Consider the following 27,255-nt stretch of genomic DNA (forward strand, 5'->3'; position numbering starts at 1 on the left):
TACATATTTAAAGAAAAACCTTTAGGCAAAGAAAGATTTATTTGTATAGAACATTTTATATTTTAATCAATAAGAAATTCAAATTACTTTACATAAAAATCAACACATAAAAAATATATTCGTATATACATCACCCATCTTCCTGCATTGACGCTGATGAAAATACTGAGAATATTTGCTTTTGAGCGCTGTCATCAAATTGTGTGAATATTCATAGGTTTAATCATGATTATGAATTACTTATATTCGTCGACAGTAGACTAATATTCCTCCAAATTCTTAATAATGATTGAATTCCCACAGACAGACATCGAGGGTCCACCTCTCGCTTCTCTGTGGCTTTAATCGCCCCTCATACATCTCTTTCCGGTGGACGGGGTTAATCCCACCTCCCTCCTGCCATCGGCACAGACACAAATGTTTCATTCTTTGCTCTGGTCTGAACATCCAGAAAAAAACTGTGTCTCTCTAATCCACCACTGTGTCTGGCGACAGATCCAGAGACAGGTGTGATGAGGTTCGGGTGAGAGGAGGAGAAAGAGGAGGAGGAGGAGAAGGAGAGGAGAGGAGAACAGGCGCTGATTGGATGGGAAACAAAGGTAACCACACTTGGTTTGTTCCAGCTTTGACAGAAACCTCTGAGCAGCTGACAGAGACATGGGGGAACTGTTGAGCGACGTGTCACTTCCCCTCTGAAGACAAGCGATGGAGAGGAAATCTAATCCGACATGAGCGTCATGGCTGCGCGCGGGCGACCAGGGGGAGATTTCGCGTGGCAGCGACACGGAGCAGGAAGCCCTCGGGTCGTGGGGATGGAAGTGATGTGAGATCCCTTTAGTTGTCGTGTGTCTCACGCAGACTCCATTACGCACCAGCGCTTTCCTCTCTTCTACCTGCTCGATGCTGAAAGACGATCCGTGCGCTCGTGGGCTGTAATTAGGACGAAGCCGCATCACTCCTCCCGCCGGCTGCTGTCGCGGCTCCGCAGCACCACGGACAGCGACCATGACGCGCCTCCGCAGGAAGGCTCTCGTCGCGCTCTTCCTCTTCACGCTCTTCATCTTCGGCACCATGATGGGGCTCCGGACGCTCAAACCCAGCGACGGCTTCTCGGACATGGCCCCCGGCATGGACCTCATCGTGGAGCGGTCCGACAGGCGGCGGCTGGACGTGAAAGACGTGGCTGCCTCGCCGGGCCAGTTCCACATGGGCAGCAGCGACACGAAGGTGGTCTTCAGCAAGTCCGACCGAGACTACAGCATATTCTACGATGTGCACATATTCTACTACCTGTGGTACGGCTCCCCCAGCATGGACAACAAGTACATCCACTGGGATCATGTGCTGGTGCCACACTGGGACCCCAAGATCGCAGCCAGTCACGCTCAGGGAAGGCACACGCCACCAGAGGACGTCGCCTCAAGTTTCTACCCTGAGCTGGGACCCTACAGCTCCAGGGACCCGACGGTGCTGGAGTCACACATGGCCCAGATAGAAGCGGCTGCAGCAGGTAACAGTTTTGGCAACGCTGGCTCTGCATGTTTGGCTTGTTGTGGTGTGTGTTGACACCACAGGGTTGACATCCTCCCATGGCTGTAAGCAAAACTTTTGAGATCCTGGACTAGAATGTTGATATTGCACTAAAATGCAAAACCTTTACTGACATCATCTCTGCGGGGACTGAGATTGAGGGAAATGACATATTATTTTATAACTATCTTCAAACATCACAATTATGCACCAAAGAGTTTGGTAGTAATTACTACAGCCTAATATGTACAGTGTCATTTGATTGAATGAATCAGATACGGATGGCGTTTATTTAGTCTCAAACTGCTGTCTCACCCATAACACAAATGAATATTGCATTAACAACATGTAACAGCTTTTTGTGTTAACAGCAGTGGTAAATATGATATGACGTTTGGGAGAATGGGTGTTAACAACCTTGGTCTTCCAGTATCTGTAATAAACAGTAATTGTATGCTTAGAAAGAACGGGATAACTTCACTTGTCATTTTTAAGTTGGAGTACAACTACATTTTGTAGAATTAATACGTAAATATAAAGTAAACATAACTTAACTCTGACAGTTGTATTTGATTACCTCGTGGTTTGAGACAATGTTCTAAGTTCTACCAGGTTGGGATGGAAAGAAAGGGTCAATGGCGATATGTGAAAATAAATATGCCTCTGGATGTCCTCCCCTCCTCTCCATGCCGGTGTTGTAGGGGTGTTGGTGTTGTCCTGGTATCCTCCTGGGGTGGCAGACGACCACGGGGAGCCCACGGAGGACCTGGTTCCCGCTGTCATGGACGCTGCCCACAGGCACAGCATCAAGGTAACTGGTGAGACAACCGGTATGTTTTTTTCCTTTCTGATGATTTACTGAATGAGTGAATGGCTTGCCGGTGACAATGAATTGTGTGGTAGAACAAGACAAAGCTGAAAATGTTCATATATTCAGCACAGAAATAAGAAAGCTACTATGATATAATTCATGTTGGTTGTAATATAATATAAATATGTGTCTAAAAGTCCTAATCTGACATACAACTAACATGTCATTGGTAGGTCACATGCTCATTTTGAACAGTGCCAATAAAAAAATGAAAATATCAATGTTTATTTGACAAAAAGTCAAGCTTAATTGTGCCCAGACTGGGCCAGTGTACGCTTTGAGGACAGCCTGATACAACCAGTAAAGTGAGTATAATGAAGATAAAACGACAAATAAGTGAATCTAGAATGAATTGAAACAACTATGAATCCATGTTATTACAGATTAATATTGGATATTAGTTCCATCCTCGAAGAGATACAAAGAGTAACTTGAAACATCGTGTTGAATCAAATATAATCATAATATAAAAATCACAGCTTTTTATAAAATTCACCAATATACATTTATAATAAATCCATTTTATTTTTACCTTCCTAGTGAAGTACACATTACTAAAGACCTTTGAACAAATTATATTTGTATTGTTCTTCATATTAAACTGAAGCTTTTCTAAAGGAATTCTCAGACACGTACTGTAGGTGAGAGCAATAGCAAGAACATAGAAGCCTTGTTACATAGTGATGAATGCTGTGTTTGTTAATGTTGCCCCAATGCGTTTCTTGTCTTTAATATCTCTCTGTTTAAGAGGTGCTTCTCGCCTTGCCCACTAGTTAATAGTTAGTTGGCTGGTCAATAAACTACTGCAGCTGGAAGCTATTCGCCAATAAGTCACAACAAGCTAGCAGGCTTACAAATTTACTGTCAGTTACCAGTAGGGGTCGTAATATACTTGTGTACTTGTACTTGTACATGTACTTGTGTACATGTACACAAAATGGCTGCTTCGCGTATCCTGCGTCCGTTTGGTGCGTAGGTTGTGCATGTCCTCAGAAATTACTGCAACACATACACAAGATGCAATACCCACATAGAGGTCGGGGCAGTGTGGAGTCCCACGTCCCACGTCGTCAGGGGCACGTCATCAGAGACAGAAATGGTGGAGCCGGATTGGCAGAGAAAGAGAAGTAAACCTTTTCACAATGTGTCTGATTCAGGGTTCTGACATATCACCCTTCGCTTTTTCTGTCTTGATCTTATCATTAGCCAAATGTTGATCTCTTCAAGTGTCGCCATCTTTGTGTTTACCGCTTGCACGTCCGGAAGTAGCAGAAAGATCGGTCAAAGATCAGTCAAAGATCATAAGGCACATTGCTCTACAATCTTGAGTCTGACTTCTGTGGTCTGCCCTCTACAGGAATTCTACAGTAACACGTGAAGTACCCAAGCAAGTACGTGAACACTAATGTTCATGATGCAGCCGGTTGCTGAAGCGTACACTTGGTTAAACAACAAGTATATCGTGGGCCTAAGCTAACTGTTAGCCCACTGTCAGTTAGCAAACTACAAAGTTAATTAAAGAAACATATCTGTTCAATATTAAGGGGCATGTAGCCCCATCTGTCTTAAGAAACAGTTTAGAATTTAAGATTGTTGGAGCCTCTGTACCATTGATATTCCATAACTGTGAGAAACCCAGCGCCTCTTTTATGGAGCAGTTTGTATTCAATCAAAGCAGAGTGGGTGTCCTTCCTTTTAACTTCAACCGATTTTTGAGAAATTTGATAAAAGAAAATAGTAATTCATATATTTCTCTCCACTACTCATGAAAATCAAGGACTTTCTTTGTCAAGATAAACAGCTGGTGGCACAAAATCCCCAGTTACATGCCATCAAAATATTGCAGAAGTGGACACAGTCCTGCAGAGAAAACAGATCTGCTAGTGCACAACCACACCTTATTTTAAGACACACGAGTAAATATGCAATTTAAACATCATGAGTGCTCTTTCTGGAACTAGAAAAGAGACTCGGATCATGCACTGCCTTGCACCAGGTCTAAGATAAGGCCTAGATGTGTGTCAAGCCCTTAATTCAAAACACAAAGTCGTGCAGCTGCATTGCCTTCTGGTCGACTGAGACTACTGACGATCAAGAAATGCGTCCCTGTTTCAATGTTGATGCTCTGACCTGAAAACCTGACATTTAAAGTTGTATGGGCATTGCAGAGAGATGCAAATGTTGTGCTATCAGACTCATTCTAACTGAGCCAAAGACTTAGAGTGCTTTAGGGTAGATTTTCCCTTTCAGTGCACAATTCCATCTCACAAAGTCGTTTGTCCTTAAACACTGAGGGGTTTCAGATACCACGGAGCCATAAGATGCTGAAGGTGCTCCAGACAGGGGCAGCAAAACAAGCTGAGCACAGGCCGTAGATTCAGCATCGACAGGACAGAGGAGCTTTCCGTCACTCTACTTTCACGCTCCTTATAAGGAAGTCTTAAACTGAGAACTGGGTCTCTCTGTGTGTCTCAGTCAGACTTACACAACAGTGTGTATCTCACAGCTGACCTGAGGGCTAATGCTCCAGTGTTTCAGTGCACCAGAGCCACCGCTGACAAAATGCAGGCTGAAGTCTGTGTGTATGAGCAGTCATGTGTGTGTCTACCCTTTCTCTGCAAGTGTCATACATGTATACCTTCAGACATCACATCATTGGGTATCGGGATTTTGACACAGGAGGAGTTCCTCTGTCAAGATTCAAAAGTGGGTTGAGGTGTAAGGATTGAACATCCTTGTGAACTGCATCTAAAGCAGGCCACTGGTGTCAGAGAAATCGGTCAGCACATCACAGATGACAGACAGGAGGACACGGGCTGATCTATAATCCCCTCCAGCCCCCCCACCCTCACTAATTAAACATGGATTGACCCCGTTTGCTCAGTGAAAAGCAAACAAACTTTAAACTTTAGTAGAGCAGAGAAGATCTACGTTCTAATGACAAAATCCATCATTGTGACAACAGAAAGCCTCTCACTATAACAAGGTAACAAGGAATCTCTTTGGTTTTAATGATGTTACGCCTTTAATAAAACCTATTCGCCCATAGATGAGATTTCAACATATACAAAGTAATGGGCCTTTCTAGCTTTGTCAATCCACTAGATGTGCTTTTACTGAAAACACGTGTCTGTCATTACCACCAAGTCCTGTGATAATTACCTTATTTACCATGTTCTGACCTCACCCACCATGTCTCTTACAACCATCTGGAGTTGTCCCAGTGTGATCTATATCCACCATCAATCCTAAATGAGCAATGGTTGGATCCTTTAGCACAACAGATATCAATGGAAAAAGCATCAGTGCTACAAAGAAACCAGTTCCAAGAGTTCAATAAAGTCTACTCAACAATCCTCAAATCTCTCCTATTGCCGGTGAGTTAATGCTACAACATTTATGTGAAAAGTAAAGTAATGTAAGCATTTAACTGGGGAGGAAGGAAGAGAAAAAAAAAGCAAAGCAGAGAAGAAAAAGAGAAAAAAAGAACGAAATGGAAAAATGTATGCAAGTGGAGGTATGTATATAAATGAATGAACAGAACAAAATACCACACCCATCCTGTAAAGCCCCATGAATGCATACAAACAGATTCTACTTATTTTTACCTCTTTTAATTTTTTCATTTGTCTTGTTTGTTTGTCTTTATATTATATTTTATATTATTTGTTTTCTGTTTATTTTATTATTATCATTTTTATTACTCTGAGATTGTGTCATAGTCTGGATGGACAGAAACAGGCACCATTGCTTCCTTATGGGTCTCATCAGTCACAATGTTTTCTCTCCTGATTCGTCATGCTCTCTTTTTTTCCCCAAAGATGGTTTCTATCATTTTATGTGGTTCTCATCACACTGATGTAAGTTCAGGGTTTGATTTTTTTCTCTTAGATGTTTGGTTTCAAAGTTATTTGATGCTATAAAAACAGGGTCATGATTGACAGCTGAGAGTGACTCACAATTGGTTGGGCGGTTGTACTGGTGCGGGGGGGGGGTCTGACCAAAAAAACACTTTTCATCTGCATCCATCTCCGGCTTATTCGGCCAAACGGGAACAGATTGAACCGCATCTTACCTCACTGGTGTTTCATAATTTCCAACAAGTAGTCGAGGCGGCTGACAAGCCCGAGCCCTGGCGCCAAATGCTGCCACGTCGTCATGGAAACTGTTTATGAAGACCTTGCAGCCTCTTTTGAAAGATAGAGTGGGCGTTGAGCTTTCAGTGTTTGTGGCTCTACAGCTCTGTCGATGCTTTACTGTGCTGCAGGAGACCTTTCCTCTCTCTGTGACTGAAGAAAACAAGCATACAATATTTTCCTACAGCTTTTTCATGGATGACAATGGCCATCCATCCCCCAACTCTCCAGTCCTGTGAGAGAACATAACGCTGTTCTCGATGAAGTCTTTGTCACACCACCAGTTTTATTGACTTTGTCATGGATAGGAACTAAAATTCCCTCTGGATCACTCAGCATATGTTCTTTTAATTTTTCTGTTCTGCTGAGAGTCGGCTAAAACCGGATTTCTGAGACACTCTGAGTCAGTGGAAAAGATCCCAACTCCTCTGAAAGTGTTGACAGATGAGATAAGAATACGGGACACGGCTGCAGGGATGGTGAGCATCTGCTTCACTTGCTCCCTGCTCCACCGCCCTCTCACCTACATTCTCCAGAAATCCTCAGTATCCTGCAGGCTGCACTTGGCCCCTCACTGCCCTTCTGTCTCTTTGCATTATACCACAGGAGAAAGACACAGTTTGCCTGCCTGTCTGTGTGCATGCAAGAATCTAAGGCACACTCCGTCTGTCTTTATCAAATTCACAATTTAAATACTCCCCATGCAATATTCTCAATTTAAAATAATATATCTAACTGTGTAATTCCAACCTTGCACAATGTTAAAACAATTTTGCTTTTTGTGCAGTGCAGTTGGAGAAATACTTCCCCCCCTTAGATCTTACTGTGGTGCACAGCTCTTACTATAGGTACTGTATATGAACTCGACCAGTCAGGGCCACACTCTCATATGCTTGACTCAGCCTGACGTGACTCAGATGATACCATCTCTCATACATTCTCTGTACCTGCTGCACTTCTTGTACAAACCTAACTGCTGCCTGTGTGTTGAAGAATAACAACAAGTCGAACAGCAGACTCAGCGTATGTTAGCCTTTATGAATTTCATCTCACTGTCATGTCTTATTTATGTTACAATATAAATATGATGTAGATTTTGTTTATTTCTAGTAAAAAAAAGAATACACACAAAGCAACAACACAATTATCACAATGTAACTTACAACTTAATATTTTGTAGAATAATGGAGTGTTTTACTAACATCCATATTTTCTGTTATTAAGCCGTGTACTCAAGGTCCAAATGGTGCACAATAGGGATTAACATTTTTCACATATTCACTCTATCCTGGGAATTTGACTTATTTTTAATGTTTAGCTTTATATACTGTTAAAAATCCATTGTTAAGCCTACAGTTTAAACAACACTTAATACAACAAGTAGAAATATGTATAGCCTATGGGGTCCCAGCCTGTGCAATTTAGTGTATTATTTGATCATATTATTGAAAAAAGAAGGCAAAAAAAGGCCATTCATGTTAATAGACTGAATGAACGTAACAAACTCCACATTCAGATTGAACTTGGCCAAAGTCGCGAGAATGACGATGGAGATTATGACCACCTTCCTCCAGTACTGCTCAGGGATAGATGCATTTCACCACAGTGTAATGAAAATCCATCATATGCTGCCGTCCCTGCCAGTATTGCATGTAGGGACTAATTTGGATTAAATAGGAATTCAGTGTTCTCGCATGCTGAGATTCCAAATGTGGCAGCAAAGCACCTAAAGGACCTAAATAGCATTTGCTATTTAAAAACAGTGTGGGCCCTGGATGGGAAAAAGACAACTGTGCCGGTCTGAATCTACGTCTTCTTAGCTTGCACCGCTTTGGGCTGGGTGTAAAATAAGGTCCTGTGTGTCGGCGGAGGATTTGTATTGGCTTCTTTTTAAACTAGTATAGACTGGTCCTGAATGGGAGCAGATCTGTCCTCTGTCTTATATCTTGATCTCAATGCTTTTTGGATCTGGTTCCAGCCAAAGATAACTCCTCACTCAAACCTGTGACGGCACACTGGTGTTTACAATGAGCACGACACTGTCACAATGTGGAGCAGTTTGACGTTTGAGAACAAAAACATGGATCCACTGCGGAACAAGTACCTCCAGAATCAACACTTCACTCAACACTGATCCACAAACAGCGTGGTGAATTTACTAGAGTTGTTCACAGACTAATTAAATATTCCCTTCATACTGGCTGTCCATCAAAACAAATAATATTCTAGGATAATGAGGAGCAAGATTTGAATTTAAAATTCAATGCATAACCTATTTATTTTTCAGCTCTTTGTGTATTAATGTTCTGCTTTATGGCCTTTAACTCAATATCCATGTTTGAATGTATCTTTTTCCAGGTGGCCTTTCACATACAGCCATACAAAGGACGGACGGACCAGAGCATGCATGACAACATCAAATACATCACTGACAAGTAAGCTGTGTTTTTCTGTATCCACTGTCCTCTGTGCTCGATTTGATGCCTTTCCTTCACCAGAGGGTCGAAGCTCTGCCTGCTGTCTCAGTGGCCACTCACATCAAAAGTGTAGTGATGTGGTGAAACATGACGCCTGATAAGGGAAGAGGAGGAACAGGTAGTTAAATATAGATGTCTCCCTTGTGATCCTGCTGTAATGGATCGGCGGATATCTTCTGCTCTGACTTCAAGCAGCCTGGTTGTGTGTCAAAGGGAACTTGTCTCTTTGTCCATCGATATAAATAATTTCAAAGTTCTCTTTTTTTTTTTTTTACTGTAACCCAACTGATGTATAAAAGATAACGGCTTTAAGAGAGAGGCGTGGAGATCAGTTTGGAGGTTAACCATGAAACATTTCATCTAATACCATATTCGTCAGTGGACTGAAGAAGAACAAAGCGTCTCTGATGCCGTGTTTACAATGACACAGGACAGTTAAATCAGAGCTTGAGTTCTGATGTCTGGGCTTTATATTGCCGCCAGTATGTTGGGAAACCTGCTGTGTTGACTGTCCATATGATGTTAAGCAAACATTGGAGAAAGAGAAAGACACAATAATTTAAGTAAAGCGTGAAATTTCTGAATTTATGACACAAAGTCAACCTGTGACATTTTAGGTGTATCAAACGTGTTGCGGCCTCAATAGACCAGAGTCAATATGATCAATGGCTTCTATAGACCTCTTATCTGGTTGTAGCACTGACCCTTGATTCGAGGTTTTCCATTACGAGCATGTGAACCACACTACATGACTGACTGGCGCAGGGTCACCGGGAGAAACTGATGAGTCATCCTACAACAGGATGACACATGATGGAGGAGAGGTCAAAGTATACAGAGATCGGCTCGGGCAATATTTCTCTGTCCAAACCCATCCGAGCTAGAGAGAAAACCGAACCTGATGCAGTGAACATAAGCTGCACTGAGTTTGTGTTTCAATGTCCCCCGCATGCAGAGTAATTGGTTGATTTCCCTGGTCACAGACATGTGCTGTAAAAATCGGAATCTGCAACATGTCTGTGAGTCTCTTTAATCGCACATAGTTCAAACATAGAAATTGCAAAACTCGTCATCAGCGATTGGCAAATCAGGCTGAAAATCGTGTAGTGTGAACTAGGCTTAACTTGCAGTCTTGTATTGCAGTTGGTATCTGTGTAGTCAAACAGATTCAGACCTTAAAGCCGCACTAATCAATATATTTATCTGAACATTCAAATAACTGACTAATGCGAAAGGTGCGGCTCAAAATTACAAATTTGCAGAGTCCTAGTGTTGTACTATGTGTTGGTTTTCTAATCTCATCAACTTTTCCTATATGATCTGCACAGTATCAAAATGTATGCAGAGAAAGCTGGAACATTAAGTCCTCTCTTGTTTTTCCTGCAGGTATGGACAACATGGCGCCTTCTACAGATTCCGGTCCAGCACAGGTCGGGTCCTGCCTCTGTTTTATGTCTACGACTCCTACCTGACGCCGCCAGAGTCCTGGGCAGAGCTCCTGACAGCCAAGGGCTCCCACAGCATCAGGGGCACACCTTACGATGGCATTTTCGTGGCCCTCATCGTCGAGGAGCGCCACAAACATGACATCCTGGCCAGTGGCTTCGATGGCATATACACCTACTTTGCCTCCAACGGCTTCTCCTTTGGTTCGTCCCACCAGAACTGGAAAGCCATCAAGGCCTTCTGCGATGGAAACAATCTGCTGTTCATCCCCAGTGTCGGCCCAGGGTACGTAGACACCGCTGTTCGGCCATGGAACAACCATAACACCAGGAACCGGGTGAATGGGCGATACTACGAGACATCCCTGCAAGCAGCTCTGTCTGTCAGACCAGAAATTGTCACCATTACTTCCTTCAATCAATGGCATGAAGGAACGCAGATAGAGAAGGCTGTGCCCAAGAAAACAGTGACCCGTTTGTACCTAGACTACCAACCCAACCAGTCTGACCACTACTTGGAGCTTACACGTCAGTGGGCCGAGAACTTTAACAAGGAGAAAGACAAGTGGTTGATGTGAACGTGGTTTTATTTCCCTGGTAGATGTGCCGGGGGGGGATCGGAAATGACAAGACGTCAGCTCTCACTGTAGAAAAACAACTTTACATTGGTACATCTTCCTGTTTTTCTCCACTTCAGAACACCACTGATGAGCTTTCCCCCAAATATCCACTCTGCCCACATTGTTTTTAATCACTAACATTTTTGTAAAGGTAAATAAGTTCACTGGTTTGTTGAATCGACAAGGTCACAGCGAAAGGGAATCATCCTTTTGAGGATAACAAATCAGTATGTGTTGTGACATCAAGAAAGTGTGGCTATGTACAGTAACTCTGCTCTTTTGGGTTTTGGTTTTTATTTTCTTATGATAGGAGACTGTTCTTGTCCTATGAATTCCTGTATTTCCTTGAGGACAAATTAAAATGTGTCTGTTTACCAATGGAGAATCATTGTTTGATGTAAAGTGGTAGCAAATGTAATTGATGCAATAGAAGCTACTGAGTTGTAAGCAAAAATGTATGTGGTTTTAACAGTGGTACTTTAGTCAATTCCCTATAGGGGCCTGTGGCTCATTGTGGTTGAGCTGCTGTCTCCTGGGTGGAAACCCTGATTGTGTCAGAGATTTCCCCAGAGTACAACATATGTCAAATTAAATACGTGGAAGGAGATCCAACAAACCAACCTCTGATGGGAGCAGCTGAAAGACAAAAACAGTTCTAGTCAATTCCCTCTGACACTACTGATAAAATAATACACTTAATAGGTACCTAAAATGGGCTGTGCAGAAAAGATGGGATGACAGAGCTGTGCCTGACCAAGAAGCTTACAAGTTTACATCAGCATTTATTTGTCTGTTAGTTAACAGGTGGTATGAGTCAGGAAAGAACCAATTTAATGTTGGTGCTGATCTGGATCAGGGGGCAGATCCAGTAATTTTTTTAATTCTTTAATATTATGAGATTTTTCAAAATTGTCGTTGATTTTTTTCTCTCTCTCTCTCTCTCTCTCTATATATATATATATATATATATATATACACATATAAATATAAAATTCAAGGTTAGAGTGCACACCTCCGCCAAGCAATTGCACACACTATATATCAGTCCGCTGGTGACTTTATCACATTAAGTTGCTGAGAGCTTTAAATTCAACACTTCTAAGCACAAGGCAGAAAATAAGGTTATTTTAGAGCCTGACCCAGGAAGCTGCCTCCATCTCACTGGGACTCCCCCTGTGTCTGTGGGTCCACAACAGCCTGTACCTGTCGGAGACATCTTCACCAAGCAAAAAGGATTGAGTTGAGGTAGTGGAATGATTTTACCGCTGAGATTGGAAGCACTAAAAGAGAAGAAATAAACGGCTCAGTGACTAACAAGGAATAAAAATCACCACTGGAAGAATCTCCTTCTCATTTCAGAGGGTAGCTCTAAATGAGACAAAGGTAGAAGCGCCTCCAAGTGGCTCCCTGTGTTAAATAACGTGCGCACTAGGGATCCCAGTGCATTTCTTCTTTTCTTATACTTTTTGGTTTATTTTACGTGACACAGTGCAGTTATTGACCGACCAACTTCTGAAAACAAAAGTTACAGAGGTCATCAGTGAACATGTCTGACTTATGCCCGGGCCACACCGCAGAACAGCTGCGGAACGGTTTGCTTTTCATTTCCATGTTAACAGATTAGAGCAGCCACACCGGATGAGGTTCAGCTGAGGTTCAGGTGCAGAAGCCACGCTGCTCTTCTGGAGAACAACTTATCCAGATGGACTAAACCTAAGAGTTCACCTAAGATACCCATGATGATCTCATAAAGGTAGGATAAGCCATATTAATTCAATACACCTTTTGTCAAATTCTGCTAATATCTCCTCCCAGTCAGCTGTATGTTCTGAATGTGCGCTGGGAAAAAATCTGATTTAAATACAAGCGCTGACTCTGTATTTGCAGATGCTGCACTACCCAAACATCACAACGCCTGTTCCAGCCAGTCGGCAACATGGGTATTCATGCTCATGCACAGACTGGGAGCAGAGAGGGGGCAGTGGGTGATAAACAATAAATGCTAATGGTGCACTAATCCTCTTTCTTTCTTTTATTAAAACAAGGAAACATCCACCTGTTACATCTCAAACAAGATCATGAAATTATTCCTCTGTCTTCTACTATCAAGGGATGGGAGGAGGAGGAGCTGAAAATAGAACGGAACAACTACTGTTATCAGGTGGCTAGATCCAATATGTTGAAATCAGTGGAGCTTCTGAAGGAGCAATGAAGGGACGGGTGTATTTGTTTTCATTCCCCAGAATCAATAAGTCCACCTTTAATGACTGTGTACATACAAGTAAACTATGGTTAGTGCAGCTGGTCCAAGTTGGAAGTAAACCTGTGATATGTGACAGGGAGATTGGGTGTAAATTTGTTTTTTAGAGAGCTCATTCCCGAACAAAGATGAATGCAGTTTAGTTTATTGGAATGACCAAGTAAAGTTGAGTGGAGGATGATGGTCAGGCTGGAGGGATGAGACAGTTTGGTGGCCTGTAATGAGGGTTGAGCATGAATGGACAAATAAAAGGTCAAATGGGGATTAATGGTGAGCCAGGTGGTGCAGGTGGTGTCGCTGCGAGAAAGCCAGGTGCTGAGGCTCAGGGTGGGGGCACATTTTAATGAGGCTTCACACAGCTTTATCGTTCCTCATGTAGTTCCTGTAATTAGAAAGAATGAAGACCAGAGGCAGAAAGTGGGTTTGGAAAGGAGCTTTGCAGCAACTGAGACAAAGGGAAAGAGGTTTGACACATGCACAGAAAATCAGCTTCCTAAAGCTGCTTTCAGACGTGCACTGAACTCTGCTGCTCCTTCGTATATTTTCTCCGGAGGAGGTGCATGTGTGAACGTAAATGTCAGAGTGAGGCGTTCAGCAGTTTCTTCAGACTTTCTCCACCTGGCCCCCGAGTATAATGTCCATAGAAATCCAAGAGAAATCCATGTGTGAACACAGCAGGGGATCCCCTGACGCAAAAAAGAAAAGAAAAATCTCCCGGTGAAAATGTGGCGACTCACACGTAGAAGACACAGATGAATGTGTCAAGAGAGTTTGAGGTGATAAGAGCTGGCGACGATGTCAGTGTGTTATCAAGAAAATCATGTGATCTCTGCAGCTGAGTTAATACGTCAGTTCCTGCCTTTGCCTGCCGCACCCCCGGCTTCTCCACCTCTCGCCTGAGAAATGCAGAGGATTTGTTGCTGTTGTGAAGGCGTCTGTGCAGAGAACCTCCCGCTGTGTTGTGCATTCATGAAAGGCAAACTCTGTGTCAGCTCCACAGCCAATTCTCCGGATTTTACCCGCAGGCCATGTCTGAAAACGGCTTACTGTAAACATAGGCGGTTTTCAGACATGCACTGAACTCCGGATAATCTCCTGGCATTACCATTCATGTCTGAAATTTGCTACACAGTAATAGTGTGTCGACTGTGTTGGTTTCCCAGTTTAGAGGTGGTGCTGTTCATATGAAGCAAAAACACATACCTGTCAATCTCTATTAAGACTGATTTGTTGTTTCTCGGTTTAGTTAGATTCTCAAGTATTCGTGTTACTAATAAAACCTTGTATTTTGGGGTATTGTTCCCAGGACTGCGTTAGCTGTAATTTCAAGCATCTCATGCAAGTATTTTGCTGAAATTAAATAAATGATAAGGCGAATTTCAAGAGATTACATAAACTTTCCCAAGCTTGTTTGGTGGTTGACACTGCCATAACACTTGCACATTTCAAGCAGTGCTCGTCAGAACTTGCCATTTTAAATCCATAAACCCACGGAGCAGCTTTCAGTGTGCAGACTTGACTTTGGTTATCTTACAAGGGCCAGCATGTGGCTGTGTAATTTACCAGTGAGACCTGGGTAAGTGCATGTATGTCAGGAGCTTGGAAGTGGAACACATCAAGCATGGTGACCCAACCAGCGGCAGAGTGGTCCGAGTGGTCCGGCTGGTCCTCATGTGAATGAGAAATCACTGGAGCCAAGCAGATCCCCCAAGACACTCTAATACCACACTTTGCTGGCTCTGCCCCCGTAAAGCCTGTGCCCATGGGAGTCACGTTAGTACCAGGCTACCGGCAGCTCTTTTACAAATGTCAGGCCTCGGAGCACCTAATAACTGTTGGTTTCTTCAACAGCAAAGCACAGAGAAGTTCTCTCAGAATATTCCTTTCAGCCTCTGCAATAGAATTCAGACTTCTTCACAGGATAATATATTTTGATCACTTCTACAAGTACTACTGATAATTTGTGGTTGATCAGTCAGTCAAACAATCAATCAAGACAAAAATATCACAGACGACTTGATGGATTACCACGGAGTTTGATATAGACATTCATGGTCCCCAGAGGATGATAAGTACTGACTTTGAATGAATGTTAACTTCTGTTTTGCGCCACCATCAGGTCAAACTGTTCACTACTTTGGTTTATGCCTATGGTTTATACCCAGCTTCAGATGTAAGCAAACATTAGCGTGCTTTTACATTTAAACCACAGACTGTATATAAAGACTGACAATGCTTCTCCACTTCCTCCCACGATCCAGAAATGAAGATGAAATATCCTGCATACAGGTGCTGCCATCTTGCACTGATGATATCATTTGGACCCAGAGTCAGTGCAGTAGTGATCGGGGGGGTGGAGATGTGGTGTTGAGGTCCCACCAATGGGTCCCACCAATACATGCGCACATCCAATCCTGAGTCAGTTTTAGCTGTCAATCATGTTTCATCAAACAACAATTTAAAATCAAACTTAGATAACAGAAGACAAATTTGAGAAAAATGTGTATTTAGACTTTTTATTTTGGCCAGCACATCTGCTAACATGGAGTAGGCCGGGTTTATAACCTATGGGGCAACCAGCCAAAAGAGGGAAATCAAAATACTTCACTTTTGAGGAGCTGCTGTGCCGTATATATCTTTATATACAGTCATATGAACTTTAAGCTTGTTTCTAACTACAGCCCAACAGTATCACTTGTGTAACTGTACATTCTAGACATGTTTTAATCTTCCACTGTTACATTTACTGACCTGTTACACATACCAACAAAATTGTGCAATGGGCATATTATCAGAATGAAGAAGGTAAGTGAAGAGCAAAGACTGTGAGGAGGCTGGATTTTTGCCTAAATATAAAAGTAACAGTATCACATTAAAATATAATCTGTGTCTGGGTCAGAATCACAAAAAAATAAGATAAGTTAACATAGGTTATGTTATGGACGTTTTCTAGAAGCTGGTGAAAGGAGAACTCAGGCAGCAGATGATGTCTTATGCAGAAGATTTCAATGTAGACTTGATGCATCAAGGAGACCAGAAGGTGCAACAATATACAAACGTCAACAGAGTAACATGAGAAATATTCCCCCCCGGACTCTGAAGATGTCTCCCACAGCATCCCCATATATCTCCCTCTACTTGCGTCACCCATTCTAACAGCACATCCATGAAAGGCTAGAATTGCTGTCACTCTCTATGTTACATGTAGGTGTTCGCATCCTATTGGATAGTTAAGACTAAAGTGTTCATTCCTAAATCACATTGTGTCCTTACGTCTTGTCACTGGTGAAATACGCAAAAGAGTTAAAGTTGGTGAGAGTTGAAGTTGGTGCCTCTCTGTCTGGAGCATCTGAGTTAGATATGAAAGTCCCTGAGCGTAGACACTACAATGAACTGTTGGTTGGCGTTTTATCTATAACCTGACCTTGGGCACTGCTCGGAGAGACAAGGGAGTATCTGTGGAACTAAACAGGCACTATTCTCCTGTACAGATATAATATACATAATATATAGTGGCATATGTGTGAGGATGGTCAAAAAATCCTCAACAGGTTACAAATCTTTTGTTTATGTCAAAACTGCCATATTTTAAAGGTATAGAATTAACTTTCATGCTTAGGTTGAGATCAGTATTTGTCCAGCTGCAGCAGTAACAAAGGGAGAACTGCTCAGACTGTGGCGAGCTGCAGAGTGAAGGAAATGCTGCTCACGTCGACAACAGGATCAATATCTGTCAGACACATTGTGAACAAGAAAATCACCGACAGGCGAGGGAGGAGTGGTTTTACCATTAGATAGTGATGTAGGGACAAGATAATGATTGGTATGACAACTGAATTCATAACAAGTATGTTAATCTCATCACAACTTTAGTAAGGCGAGATTGATAGAGCATTATTTCCTCTGTAACTTCCATGCCAGGGTTTTAAAATGAGTAACAATAGCCTAAGTAGTTTGTTTCTCTGACTGCTACTGACATGGGATGTATGAGATACTTATTGTCATCACCATATTAATACTAAACACATTTATGAGGCTGTTTTCTCTTCAGATGTGAAAAAATGTGATTTGAGCCCCTTTTTATATGATACCGTGTGTGTGTGTGTGTGTTTGTGTAAAGGATATTATGATAATTTCAAAAATAATATTGTTACTTTTTTATTACAGCATTAAAAGTTGTAAAACATAGGCTTCATAGTAAATGACAAATCATTTTTCTACACTAAATTATATTTGCAATCTGGTCTTTCCTCCTGACCCAGAGCCATTGGCTGCAGCGTTCTGCTGTCCATCATGTTTCTTTTACTGTCAAGTGCAGGGCTTCTTTGAGCAGCCGGATGGTGGCTGTTGCATAGAAAACCCTGCAGCATCCTCCACTGGGGAACTACTGCTTTCCAGCCATGTTTTTCTGCCTAAGATGCCATCTCTGTATACCGCTGCCTCTTCCTCTTAATTAACAGCATCTTCCCAGGGTACAGTCAGACTACACGCAGGATGTTGGACCCGAGTGGAAGGTCTGGATTCAGTGTGGTGGTGACAAGTCAGATCCTTTATTATACTTCATTCACCAGAGCTCTAATGTAGTTTTATAATTTCACCGCAGACACCTTGACTTGTGATAGTAAGAAGAACACAGAGGTTACTAATTACATTACCAATGGTTTACAAATATTTTCTGCTGAGTTGTAGTGCAGTAGAAATCAAATTGAAATTGCCAACTAAAATAAAGTTGAATAAACCTAAAACCTAATTCAAGTGTAGTACTTGAGTACACGTACATAGTTACCTTCCACCACTGAAATTGATCAAATTTCAATATTTTCATGTTGAAATTCAGCCAACAGGCTAATGATTGGATACTGTTTATTTTTATTAATCATGGAAAGAGCAAACATGCAAATAAGTGTATTGGAAAGGATTTTTATGATGGTTGTCATTACACTGATATTGATACACTGATGGTGGAAAATGCTAATAAGAGCATCTGCGATCACAATGGGTTGCACATATAATTACAGCAGAGCAGTTGTTTGATTAAAAGTATATGAGGGTCATAATCCATCAGGAAGTTTATCACCAGGGCCTTGTCGTCTGTTTTCTCATAACCTCATAGTTCATGTTAGAACTGTACCTACACTGCAGAGTCTCTCCACCTGAGCACAGTCGAGTCCATCCCACAGGTTTTCACCAGAGAATCGTGGTGTGGCAGCACCATCTGCAGGCCTGGATTGGTCGTAAAGAACTAAGGATTCAGCGTGACCACAGGTATAGATTTTGAGCAGATACAGTATTCTGTATTTCCTCAGGATTTGTTGCACCTCATTCTAAGGGACTAGTGCAGCGCCCGTTGTAATCCTGCCTGTTTGGAATGAGCTGTTTGTTTGGCCTGTGGTAATGCCCTGAATTATTCTGTAGCATTGGTAATGCATAATTTATAACATAACAGGCCTTAAATATACTATAATAACTTTCAACGCTCAACATGGGCTGGCTCCTACTTACATTTCACAGCTCTTGACTCCCTACAAACCCAAACTCAACCTGAGATCTGCCACCTGTCCCTGTTAGTTGCCCCTAGGTCAAGGCTGGCTACTCAAGATGACTGTGGTTTCTCTGTCAGGGCCCCGAGGCTCTGGAGCTCCCTGCCTGCCTAGACTCGCCAACTCACAACCTGTCTTTAAACCACTGCTCAAAACATGTTTTTACAGGAAAGCATTTTTAACATGCGATTTGTAATTCAGGTTGTTTTAACTCCTTTATTCCCTTTTTCTTACTTGTTTTAAACCAATTTTATGTAGTTTCTTAAATATCACAGCTTTTGACTCTGCTGCCTATGAGTATTTAGCTTAGTTTCAAAAAGGCATAGAGGTAATGACGTCTGATCCACTGAGCGGGCCACATGGCTTTCATAGCACTGCCATACAAACCAGAAACCAGTCAGATGTAGCCTCAGCGAACCCTCAGGTTCGGCTTTTAACGCTATTGGGATTAAAAGGCTGAAACTCCTGATGACGCCAAAGTACAATTAAAGAGTATTATTATTATTTTCATTATATGCAGTTGTATGTGTTGGTATTTCAATGGGCCTCTTGTTCACTACGAAGCCATCAAGTGTGTGTAGTTATAAATCATAATTATTATGAAATATAAGTTGGAAAATTCTAAGACAAAAGTATGTGTGTAGGACAAACAGAGTCCTTACCCAGACATTTCTTAAGTAAAAGGGTCGCATGTAGTCTGTATGATTACATACACCAATATGGTATGTGTCCATACAAACTGTTTATGATTTGGAATACGTCTCCTACAGTTAAGGTGAATAGAATTAAATGTGTGGTGCTCACAGTGCAAAACAACAGAATGCAACAAAACAAAATCAGAGAGGAAATGTGGTTCCTCGTTTTTTTCTGAGAATCTCCATCCGTCTTTCTTTGTCAGTCCTTTGATTACCTCAATAACCTCTCAATAAATCTACTGCGGTAAGCAAGGAATCAAAGAGGAGAGGGAGGGGTGGGTATTTCTTCTGGAACCTCCTCTTTAGTTATCTGATTGTTCTCTCACAGCAAGGTTCTTGTCTCCCAGAGAGGGTCATGAATGTGTGCGTCCGGTCTATTTTACATGATGAAAGCTGTGAACTAGTCTGGCACCTCAGCTTTGTTTTCTTATAGTATCATCTTACTGCATCTTAACACTATTTAACTCAGAATGGTCCGAGATCCAAAGTGTTCTCAGTAGATAATGAGTCAACGGCAACAATAAATCAGGTGCACTCTCTGCTCGGTCACTGTAACGTCTGAGCAACACTGATAAAATACCTGATTCAGTAGCAAAGTAAACACTGACAAACAGTATGTGATAAAGTACTGAGTTTATTATAATAGTCAACGGTTGCCACATTACAAAGTTATCAAATGGAGGAATGAAGGATGGGACACAAGTCTGTAAAACAACATTAGTACTTACAAATAAAAACAAATCCATGGTAAAAAGTCACGCACATTATAGAGGATGCTCCCTTTGATTCCCTCTGTGCTTCTCTACAACAAGCCTTGTCTCTTCAGATCCTCGTAGGTCTTCTTGTTCACCACATTTCCAATTGAGTCCTCGTACTCTTCCTGAAGGCAGAGAATAAAAACACAAATAAAGGAATATTAAAAGGTCACCGTCACTGAGAGACATTACTTCTCAATCAGCTGTGCAGACTCCTCACCTCTGTGTCTGGCTGCCACCGCTCCAATGCCTTCTGGGACTTCAGTTTCGCCCACACTGTTGAAGAAACAAAACATGAAATGCTTATTTAAAGAAACTACCAAATTACTGCAAACAGCCAGATGTTGTTGATTCTGCATTCTTACGAGAGACGGCGTCCTCGATCTGAGTGACGTTGGCGAAGTGAGCGGTGTTGGGGATCCCGAGACAGCGCATACCATGAGCGTGCCTCCACTCCTACAGAACGCAACACAAAATATACTTCAGTTTCACACTCTAACGTCTGATACCACACACTCTGTACCATGTCTCCTTTTGTTTTTACTGAATCTTATCACACTCCGTAACATCGAGACAAAACAACGTACCGCAAAGTGTCTCTGGAAGGCTTTGGGTCCTCTGTAGGTGTAGTTTCCACAGATCTCACAGTTGTAGTTGATGTTCAGCCCGTGGAGTTTATAGAGCCAGTATGGAATTGGCTGGAGAGAAGAAAACAGTCAGCACTCATATACAGTAGCTTAAGTTAAGACATGGAAGTCATGACTGAATTTCAAGATTTAGCAGTGAAAGTTCAACTGACGTTGGGAACCATCCAGCCAGCATGGGACAGTCAACTCAAAATAAACTGATTTAAACATGAACAACAAGAATGATTACTAATAATATGACTAAATCTGGATTTTACTTCCTAGTAATGACAACTTTAGAGCCCGACCCATTTATCAGTTAGCTGATGAATAGCCTCAATTGGATTTCTATTTAAAGGGGTAACGACATCTTAGAAATGCCCAATTAATTAGCGTTTCAGATAATGGAGCGACATTGAATCAGCGTTTCACTGATAAAAATAATGAAAAAGATTCAGAGGCTCAGTGGGAGGGAAACATATTTGAGGTTGAGGAATCGTGGTGAGACATTTCTTTTTTATAAACATCTTTCAGCTTTTCAGAAACCCTCTAGTTTTAGGTTGTTGTTTTCAAACAACGGTTAGCTTTTAGAGTGCGTTTTTTTCAGGTCCTTAGATCTTAATGGGTTATATTAGTTTATTCTCACAGCTTATTAGCTGTCTTATTCCATAAAACTTTATCTTGGAGATCTTGTCATATTAGATTAAGAGACTAGGAGAAGCAGGAATGTCAGTTCAGCTTCTACAGTCCACCAGCTCCACTCATGAGGCTTCATGTTTGTTTAAAGACGTGATCAAGGATGTTGGACTTGTTATTTAGTGCAATCAAAATCTCACCTTGCCGTCCCAGCCCAGCGGCAGGTTCTTAGGGTTGTAGATGATTTCATTGTCATCGTCTTCGCTCTCGCTCTCACTGAGCTGCTCTTCCTCCTCTTCCTCTCGCTCCTCGCCGGTCCTGGCCTGCTTCCTCTGCACGTTCTCGTGAGTCAGCTGCCTCTGCTCCTGTAACCACACACACGACATATGTCACATCTGAGTCCATACTGTCTAAGATTAGCTCTGCAACACTTTCGAATGAATTCCAGAGCAGAGTTGATCTGAGGATATATTCACTCACCCCGAGGATCTCCACATATTCGTATACTTGAGCCTCCAGGAAGGCGATCTCCTTGTTTCGCTCTGTGTCTCTGCAGAAGTGATGGATGCAAATTGTGATGGATTATATAATAAACTGCATCATGAGTCAGTGTCAGCGCTTCACTGAGTCTCTGCGCCTACTTACTTTTTGGGCCCTTTGGCTTTGGGATTCTTAGCGAACAGTGATGGGTCCAGTGATTCCAGGGATTTGCCTTTAGTGCTGAACAGTCTCTGAGCTCTCTCCTCCAGAGTTCTGCACAACACACACATTGACACATCAAGCAAGTTACACTGTCCTGCGTGTTCTCTGTGCCGCCTCCACCTGTTACCAGTGAGGATGATGAAGTGATAGATGTGTTATCAACAGTTATTGCGGGGGTGTAAGGACCGGGAGGGGAGATGCACCAGAGCCAGTGGGCCGTTTGGCAGCTTCCAGGCTGTGTGTTGGTGTCGGCTCGTACCTGGACTATCCCTTTTTGGAGGGAGACTGGTTATCGTGTTGGTTTTTACCAATAAGTATCTCTCCCCCTCTCTCTCTATCTCTCATATTCTGCAGGTATCTCTGCCTGCAGAGATGCAGGATCCAGATATGATACTACTCAACAACAAATATTATATTTTTTGACGATACATTTCACACTTATTATTTTCATTATAACAACCAGTGTGTCAGAAATTAAAATGACGGCAAGGTTACACTGTTTCTGAATGTAGCTTCGCCAGTTGCAGATTTAGACAGGTGGTGCTGTATATAGCTGTAACAACTACTGGCTGCCATGTTAAAGACTCAATGATCATGTGATAAAGAGCTTTAGATTTAAAAATCAGTTTAGAGATCTTTTATAATGAATTTCTTAGGCACAAACGGGGGAATAAATAATGTCAAAAACAAACAAAAAAAACCACAGCATCGGCCTTGTATTTCAGTTGGAGTGCACCACTACAAGAACCAGACAGAGAGCATGGGGGACAATGCAGAACACGTCACAGTGGCTTCATGTTTTGTTATGTTCCTACAGTGAAAATTGCCTCCAGTAAAGCTACCATGTCAGAACTGTGGCTATTTGCTAAGTTAATTCTACATGGACTCATAGTGTGCAGGTTTTTCATTACTGATGCTTTAATGTTACAGTGTTTCTAAATGTAAACTACATGCTCACCCTCCACACTTCAGTCCCAGCGCCATGAGAGCAGACTTCAATCTGTCCAGACCCAAAGAGGCTAACTCCTGTGGGACGGAATATGACAAATATACATCAGCAGAGGCAGGAGAGACCAAACTTTGTAATAATATCCGGTGATAAATCATCTTAAGTGTCATTAGTTTTTCTTACCTCCCAAGAAGAAAAGGCTGAAAGGTCCAGATGAGCTCCAGCGTGTGTCATGGCACTACTTGTCTCTTTCTATCATCCAGAGAAGCAGATGAAGAAACAAACATCAGGTCAGACAAGGTGAATAAATAAAAACCTGAGCCGTCCTCACAAACGAAGAAGCAGTCAGTGGAACTTACAGGCCAGCCTGGGAAGGTCCCATTCTCCCACTTCTTCTCAAAGTCCAACAGCACTTTGCCGTACAGCTCGTTCTGGTCCAGCAAGGGTTTGACCCTGTCTGTGTAGTCCTGCAGGTATTCCAGCAGCATCTCTAGATACCTGCACACAAAAATTAAATGTTTAAATTTGATAAAATTTTCCCAAAGTTGGTTTGTGTCAGTTAAGGTAGTTCTTATCACACTGATGTATGTTCAACTGTCCATGTTTCTGAGGAGTTTGGTTTCAATTAGAAATGGAAATGTCATGATTGACAGCTGAGTCTGACTCGTGATTGGTTGAGAGCATGAATCGACTCCAGGATCACTAATGCGCTGATTCTGGCTCCAAGACATCAAATGTGCAACATGACAGCGCCTGGATCAGAGATACCCTGGTTTAATTTTTGTACAAAAAGGAGGAAATGAAGACACGTGGTCCATCTTTACAGTCAGGCAGTGGTCTCAACAGCTGGATTCCATGTTGCTGTTGAGGCTGTGGTCTCAACAGCTGGATTCCATGTTGCTGTTGCCTAGCAGGGGAGTTCACACAACTCAACCACCTGGACCCAAGGCACACCATGTATACCACTACCCACATAACCACAAGCTCACTAGTTCCATTTTAAGGCAACAATATTTTCCACTCCGACATCAGCGGTCACTTCTGATGGGAATAAAACATGATGAACCTACTTTTTGTATTCAGCATTTTTTCTGTCCTTGGGGATGTCAAAGAGCTGGTCGAACGCAGACAGGTACGCGATATACTCGGGTTTCTGCACAAAAACACAGCAGAGGCATCGGATTTAACAAACAAAGAAAAGTTTAGATAGGAGATGAAGAGTTAAATGATGCAGATTTAAACAATCATGACCTCAGCTCCCTTCAAGTTGATGTACTTCAAGTAGCAGTCGTGGAGATCGAGGTAACGGCCGTATCCTTCCTCGTCTGTGAACTCCACCAGGTCTGTGGAAGATAAACAATTCCCCTCAATCGTCATCATCTGTTACAGAACTGCAATATTAACTAGTTTACTGTAAACTAGGACTGTTCAAATGATGGTCACCTAACCTGCTACAGAGCTACTATCTAAAGCTGTTTTCAGACAAGAATCCCAGGTAAAATTCTGAGAATTGGCTACTGATTTTACCAGCAGTCTGACTAACATCTAACTTTAAACACACGTACACGCGCGCGCACACACACTTTCTTTTTGTTGTTAATATCCTGTTCAATTACAGTTATCTTTGTGGTTGTTACTATTATTATTAGTCTGTGTATAAGTTTGTTGTACAACGTTATAGTCATATCTGCCTATAAAGCTTTGTTGACTTGAACATATAACTTGTTTTTGATCACATTGCTATTACGTCGCGCAAAATTCAAGTGCTCAGTTATCCTTTACATAAACCGGACGACCACACAAGAATGTTCTGATTTGCCGCGGTGGCCAGGAGGGATAAACACAGGCTACCTACAGTACCAGAATAAGGTAACGTTAGTGTCCATAAAATCTAGCCAGCAGCACTTGGGTGCTAACTTTAGCATCTGTGCACTGCCTGCAACCGGCCGATCTCATTTTCTCCCATGTAACTGTGTTTCCTCTCAAACTACAGTATCGCCTAAAGGAATATTAATGATACATCACTGTGTCTAACTGCTTCACACTCCTTTCTTGAAAAGAGACGGTTTTGGTTAAAGTTGTGTTAAGAACCAGAACCTACTACAATAACTTTATTATCAGTGAATCTAGTCTTACTCTGAGCCTCCTCGCTGGGGTTGTCTCTGGCCTTCATCAGCTCTTCAAACTCTACGGACATGGGAATGGAAATCTACAAGAAATACACACAACAACGTTGTTAATATTCAGCTTCTAAAAATTCACAGAGCACAATTCACTACTCACAGAGGTGACCTACCTCATTCGGATGCTTTCTGTGAAACTCCTTTATCTGTTTCAGTCTGTTGTAGAACTCTGCAAACTCATTTGGTCCTGAGATGGCAGCCAGCTCATCCTTCCTCATTCTGTCAAAATAAATTAAATGGAACATGAAATTGGACCAAAGGGAAAGAAAAAAAAAAGCGATTGTGAAAAGGTTCAGACAACACAACAGATACCGTGTTTCACAGATCAAAATCATGATACTAGAGGGAACCTTTATACACACGGGACTTTTAATTAGACCAGGTTAATCAAAGAGAAGACTTACCCATCTTTATCTTCGTAGGAGTCTCTGAGATTTGAGCTCACTTCCATAAACCTCTGTCAAAAGATTAACACACTCTCAGATTGTCTTCATTTTCATACTGAATGTTAACAGTGGCCATAACACACTTAATGGAGTCACACAGGTTTGTTTTCCTGAGTTTCACCCTCCCACATCACAGTTTCATTTAACAAAGGTTTAACTTCAGATCACTTTGTGTCTCAGTACTTTGCTGTACACAGCGCACAAAAAAAGTGTATTATTATTTAAACGATTTACACAGGGGTTAATCAAACAGACATGGACATTTCACTTCAGCTGTTTGGTGGATCACTTGCATGACGAATATTCCAGTAGTCTACAAATGCGTACAAAGTTTACAGTGAAATACTTTAAAGCATACTTGTGATCTTACGATGAAAGGTGCATGTAAGTGGTCGCTTTTACAGAGGAGATTCCTGGTGGCACACTCTTCTAGTAGCTACATTATCACTTGATAAGCAGTTTTATCAATATCATGATACTGGGTACTCATTTAAACGTTTGCATTTAAGTTGTAAACTAAGAGAAGGCTACCTCTCTAACTTGTAGCCAGGGCTAGCGTTAGCCAGTCGGTATTTAATACAAATCAAAACTCTTGCTTACATCCAACATGGCTCTTGTTCGATGGTCCGAGTTGATCTGTTCCCGCAGCTGCAACGAAAAGAAAACATGAGCTCTTTAAAACTTTCATGTAGTTTGCATCTCTTGTGTTTGCAGTGTTGGGTTAGCATTCGCGCTAAAGCTAGCATAAATCGCTCATCTTACCGTGGACTTCTTATGTAACATTTCTTTAGTTTTAGCATCCATTAACCTCTCCTTCTCCTCGTGGTAGCGACGCTGCTGCTCTAAAATAGTCTCCATTGTCTCAGAGAGTGTCGGACCTTTATTTCGGAGTAAAACAGGCCCACTGACCGACTGCTAGAGAAATGAAAGAAAGTAGCCGCTGCCGTGTGAGCTACGTTTATTTTCAATGGCGCATGCTAGGAAGCTAGCGTCCGTCAACGTACTCGGCGTAGGGAAACATGGACCACGAGAAAATAGGTTCCGCAGCTTGGTCGGAAAACAGACCGGGGACAAATAAAGACAACGGAAATTAGAAAATGTCAATTAATTTGTTTACCATTATTTATTTGCTCGAGACAATTAAATAATAACGGAATTTGAGGAATTCAACTTAGACATTTATAAATACTCGATTGTGATCTTGATGTGTTTACTGATCGTTAACAAGCCCCAGTGCTTTGAGTTGATTGGGTAATGGGGTCAACATCTGCCCGCGCCCTGCACAGCTGCGTGTCACCAGAGCTCAGACATGATCAGCTCCATGTGAACCGGACAACATTAGAACTGGAGCAGGCTGCCTCTGGACTCTGAATGCACACTTCCC

At 42.0% G+C, this 27,255-nt stretch overlaps 2 protein-coding genes across 2 annotated transcripts; one reads left to right on the top strand and one right to left on the bottom strand.

Moving 5' to 3' along the window:
- Positions 1-366: 366 nt before the first annotated feature.
- maneal (mannosidase endo-alpha like) lies at positions 367-11,457 on the top strand. The gene is made up of 4 exons (XM_035181953.2): positions 367-1,510; positions 2,232-2,341; positions 8,896-8,972; positions 10,401-11,457. Exons 1-4 carry the CDS (start codon positions 1,006-1,008, stop codon positions 11,035-11,037), a joined length of 1,329 nt encoding a protein of 442 aa, XP_035037844.1. The 5' UTR covers positions 367-1,005; the 3' UTR covers positions 11,038-11,457.
- Positions 11,458-20,190: 8,733 nt separating this feature from the next.
- sf3a3 (splicing factor 3a, subunit 3) lies at positions 20,191-26,905 on the bottom strand. The gene is made up of 17 exons (XM_035182799.2): positions 26,634-26,905; positions 26,472-26,519; positions 25,830-25,882; positions 25,539-25,644; positions 25,379-25,451; positions 24,494-24,585; positions 24,313-24,395; positions 23,602-23,740; positions 23,426-23,494; positions 23,252-23,319; positions 22,237-22,344; positions 22,072-22,141; positions 21,792-21,956; positions 20,917-21,027; positions 20,695-20,785; positions 20,550-20,605; positions 20,191-20,454 (listed from the first exon to the last, which is right to left on the bottom strand). Exons 1-17 carry the CDS (start codon positions 26,727-26,729, stop codon positions 20,377-20,379), a joined length of 1,506 nt encoding a protein of 501 aa, XP_035038690.1. The 5' UTR covers positions 26,730-26,905; the 3' UTR covers positions 20,191-20,376.
- Positions 26,906-27,255: the final 350 nt, after the last annotated feature.

The sequence above is a fragment of the Hippoglossus stenolepis genome, chromosome 17 (assembly GCF_022539355.2).
Source record: "Hippoglossus stenolepis isolate QCI-W04-F060 chromosome 17, HSTE1.2, whole genome shotgun sequence".
Taxonomy (NCBI): Eukaryota; Metazoa; Chordata; class Actinopteri; order Pleuronectiformes; family Pleuronectidae; genus Hippoglossus; species Hippoglossus stenolepis.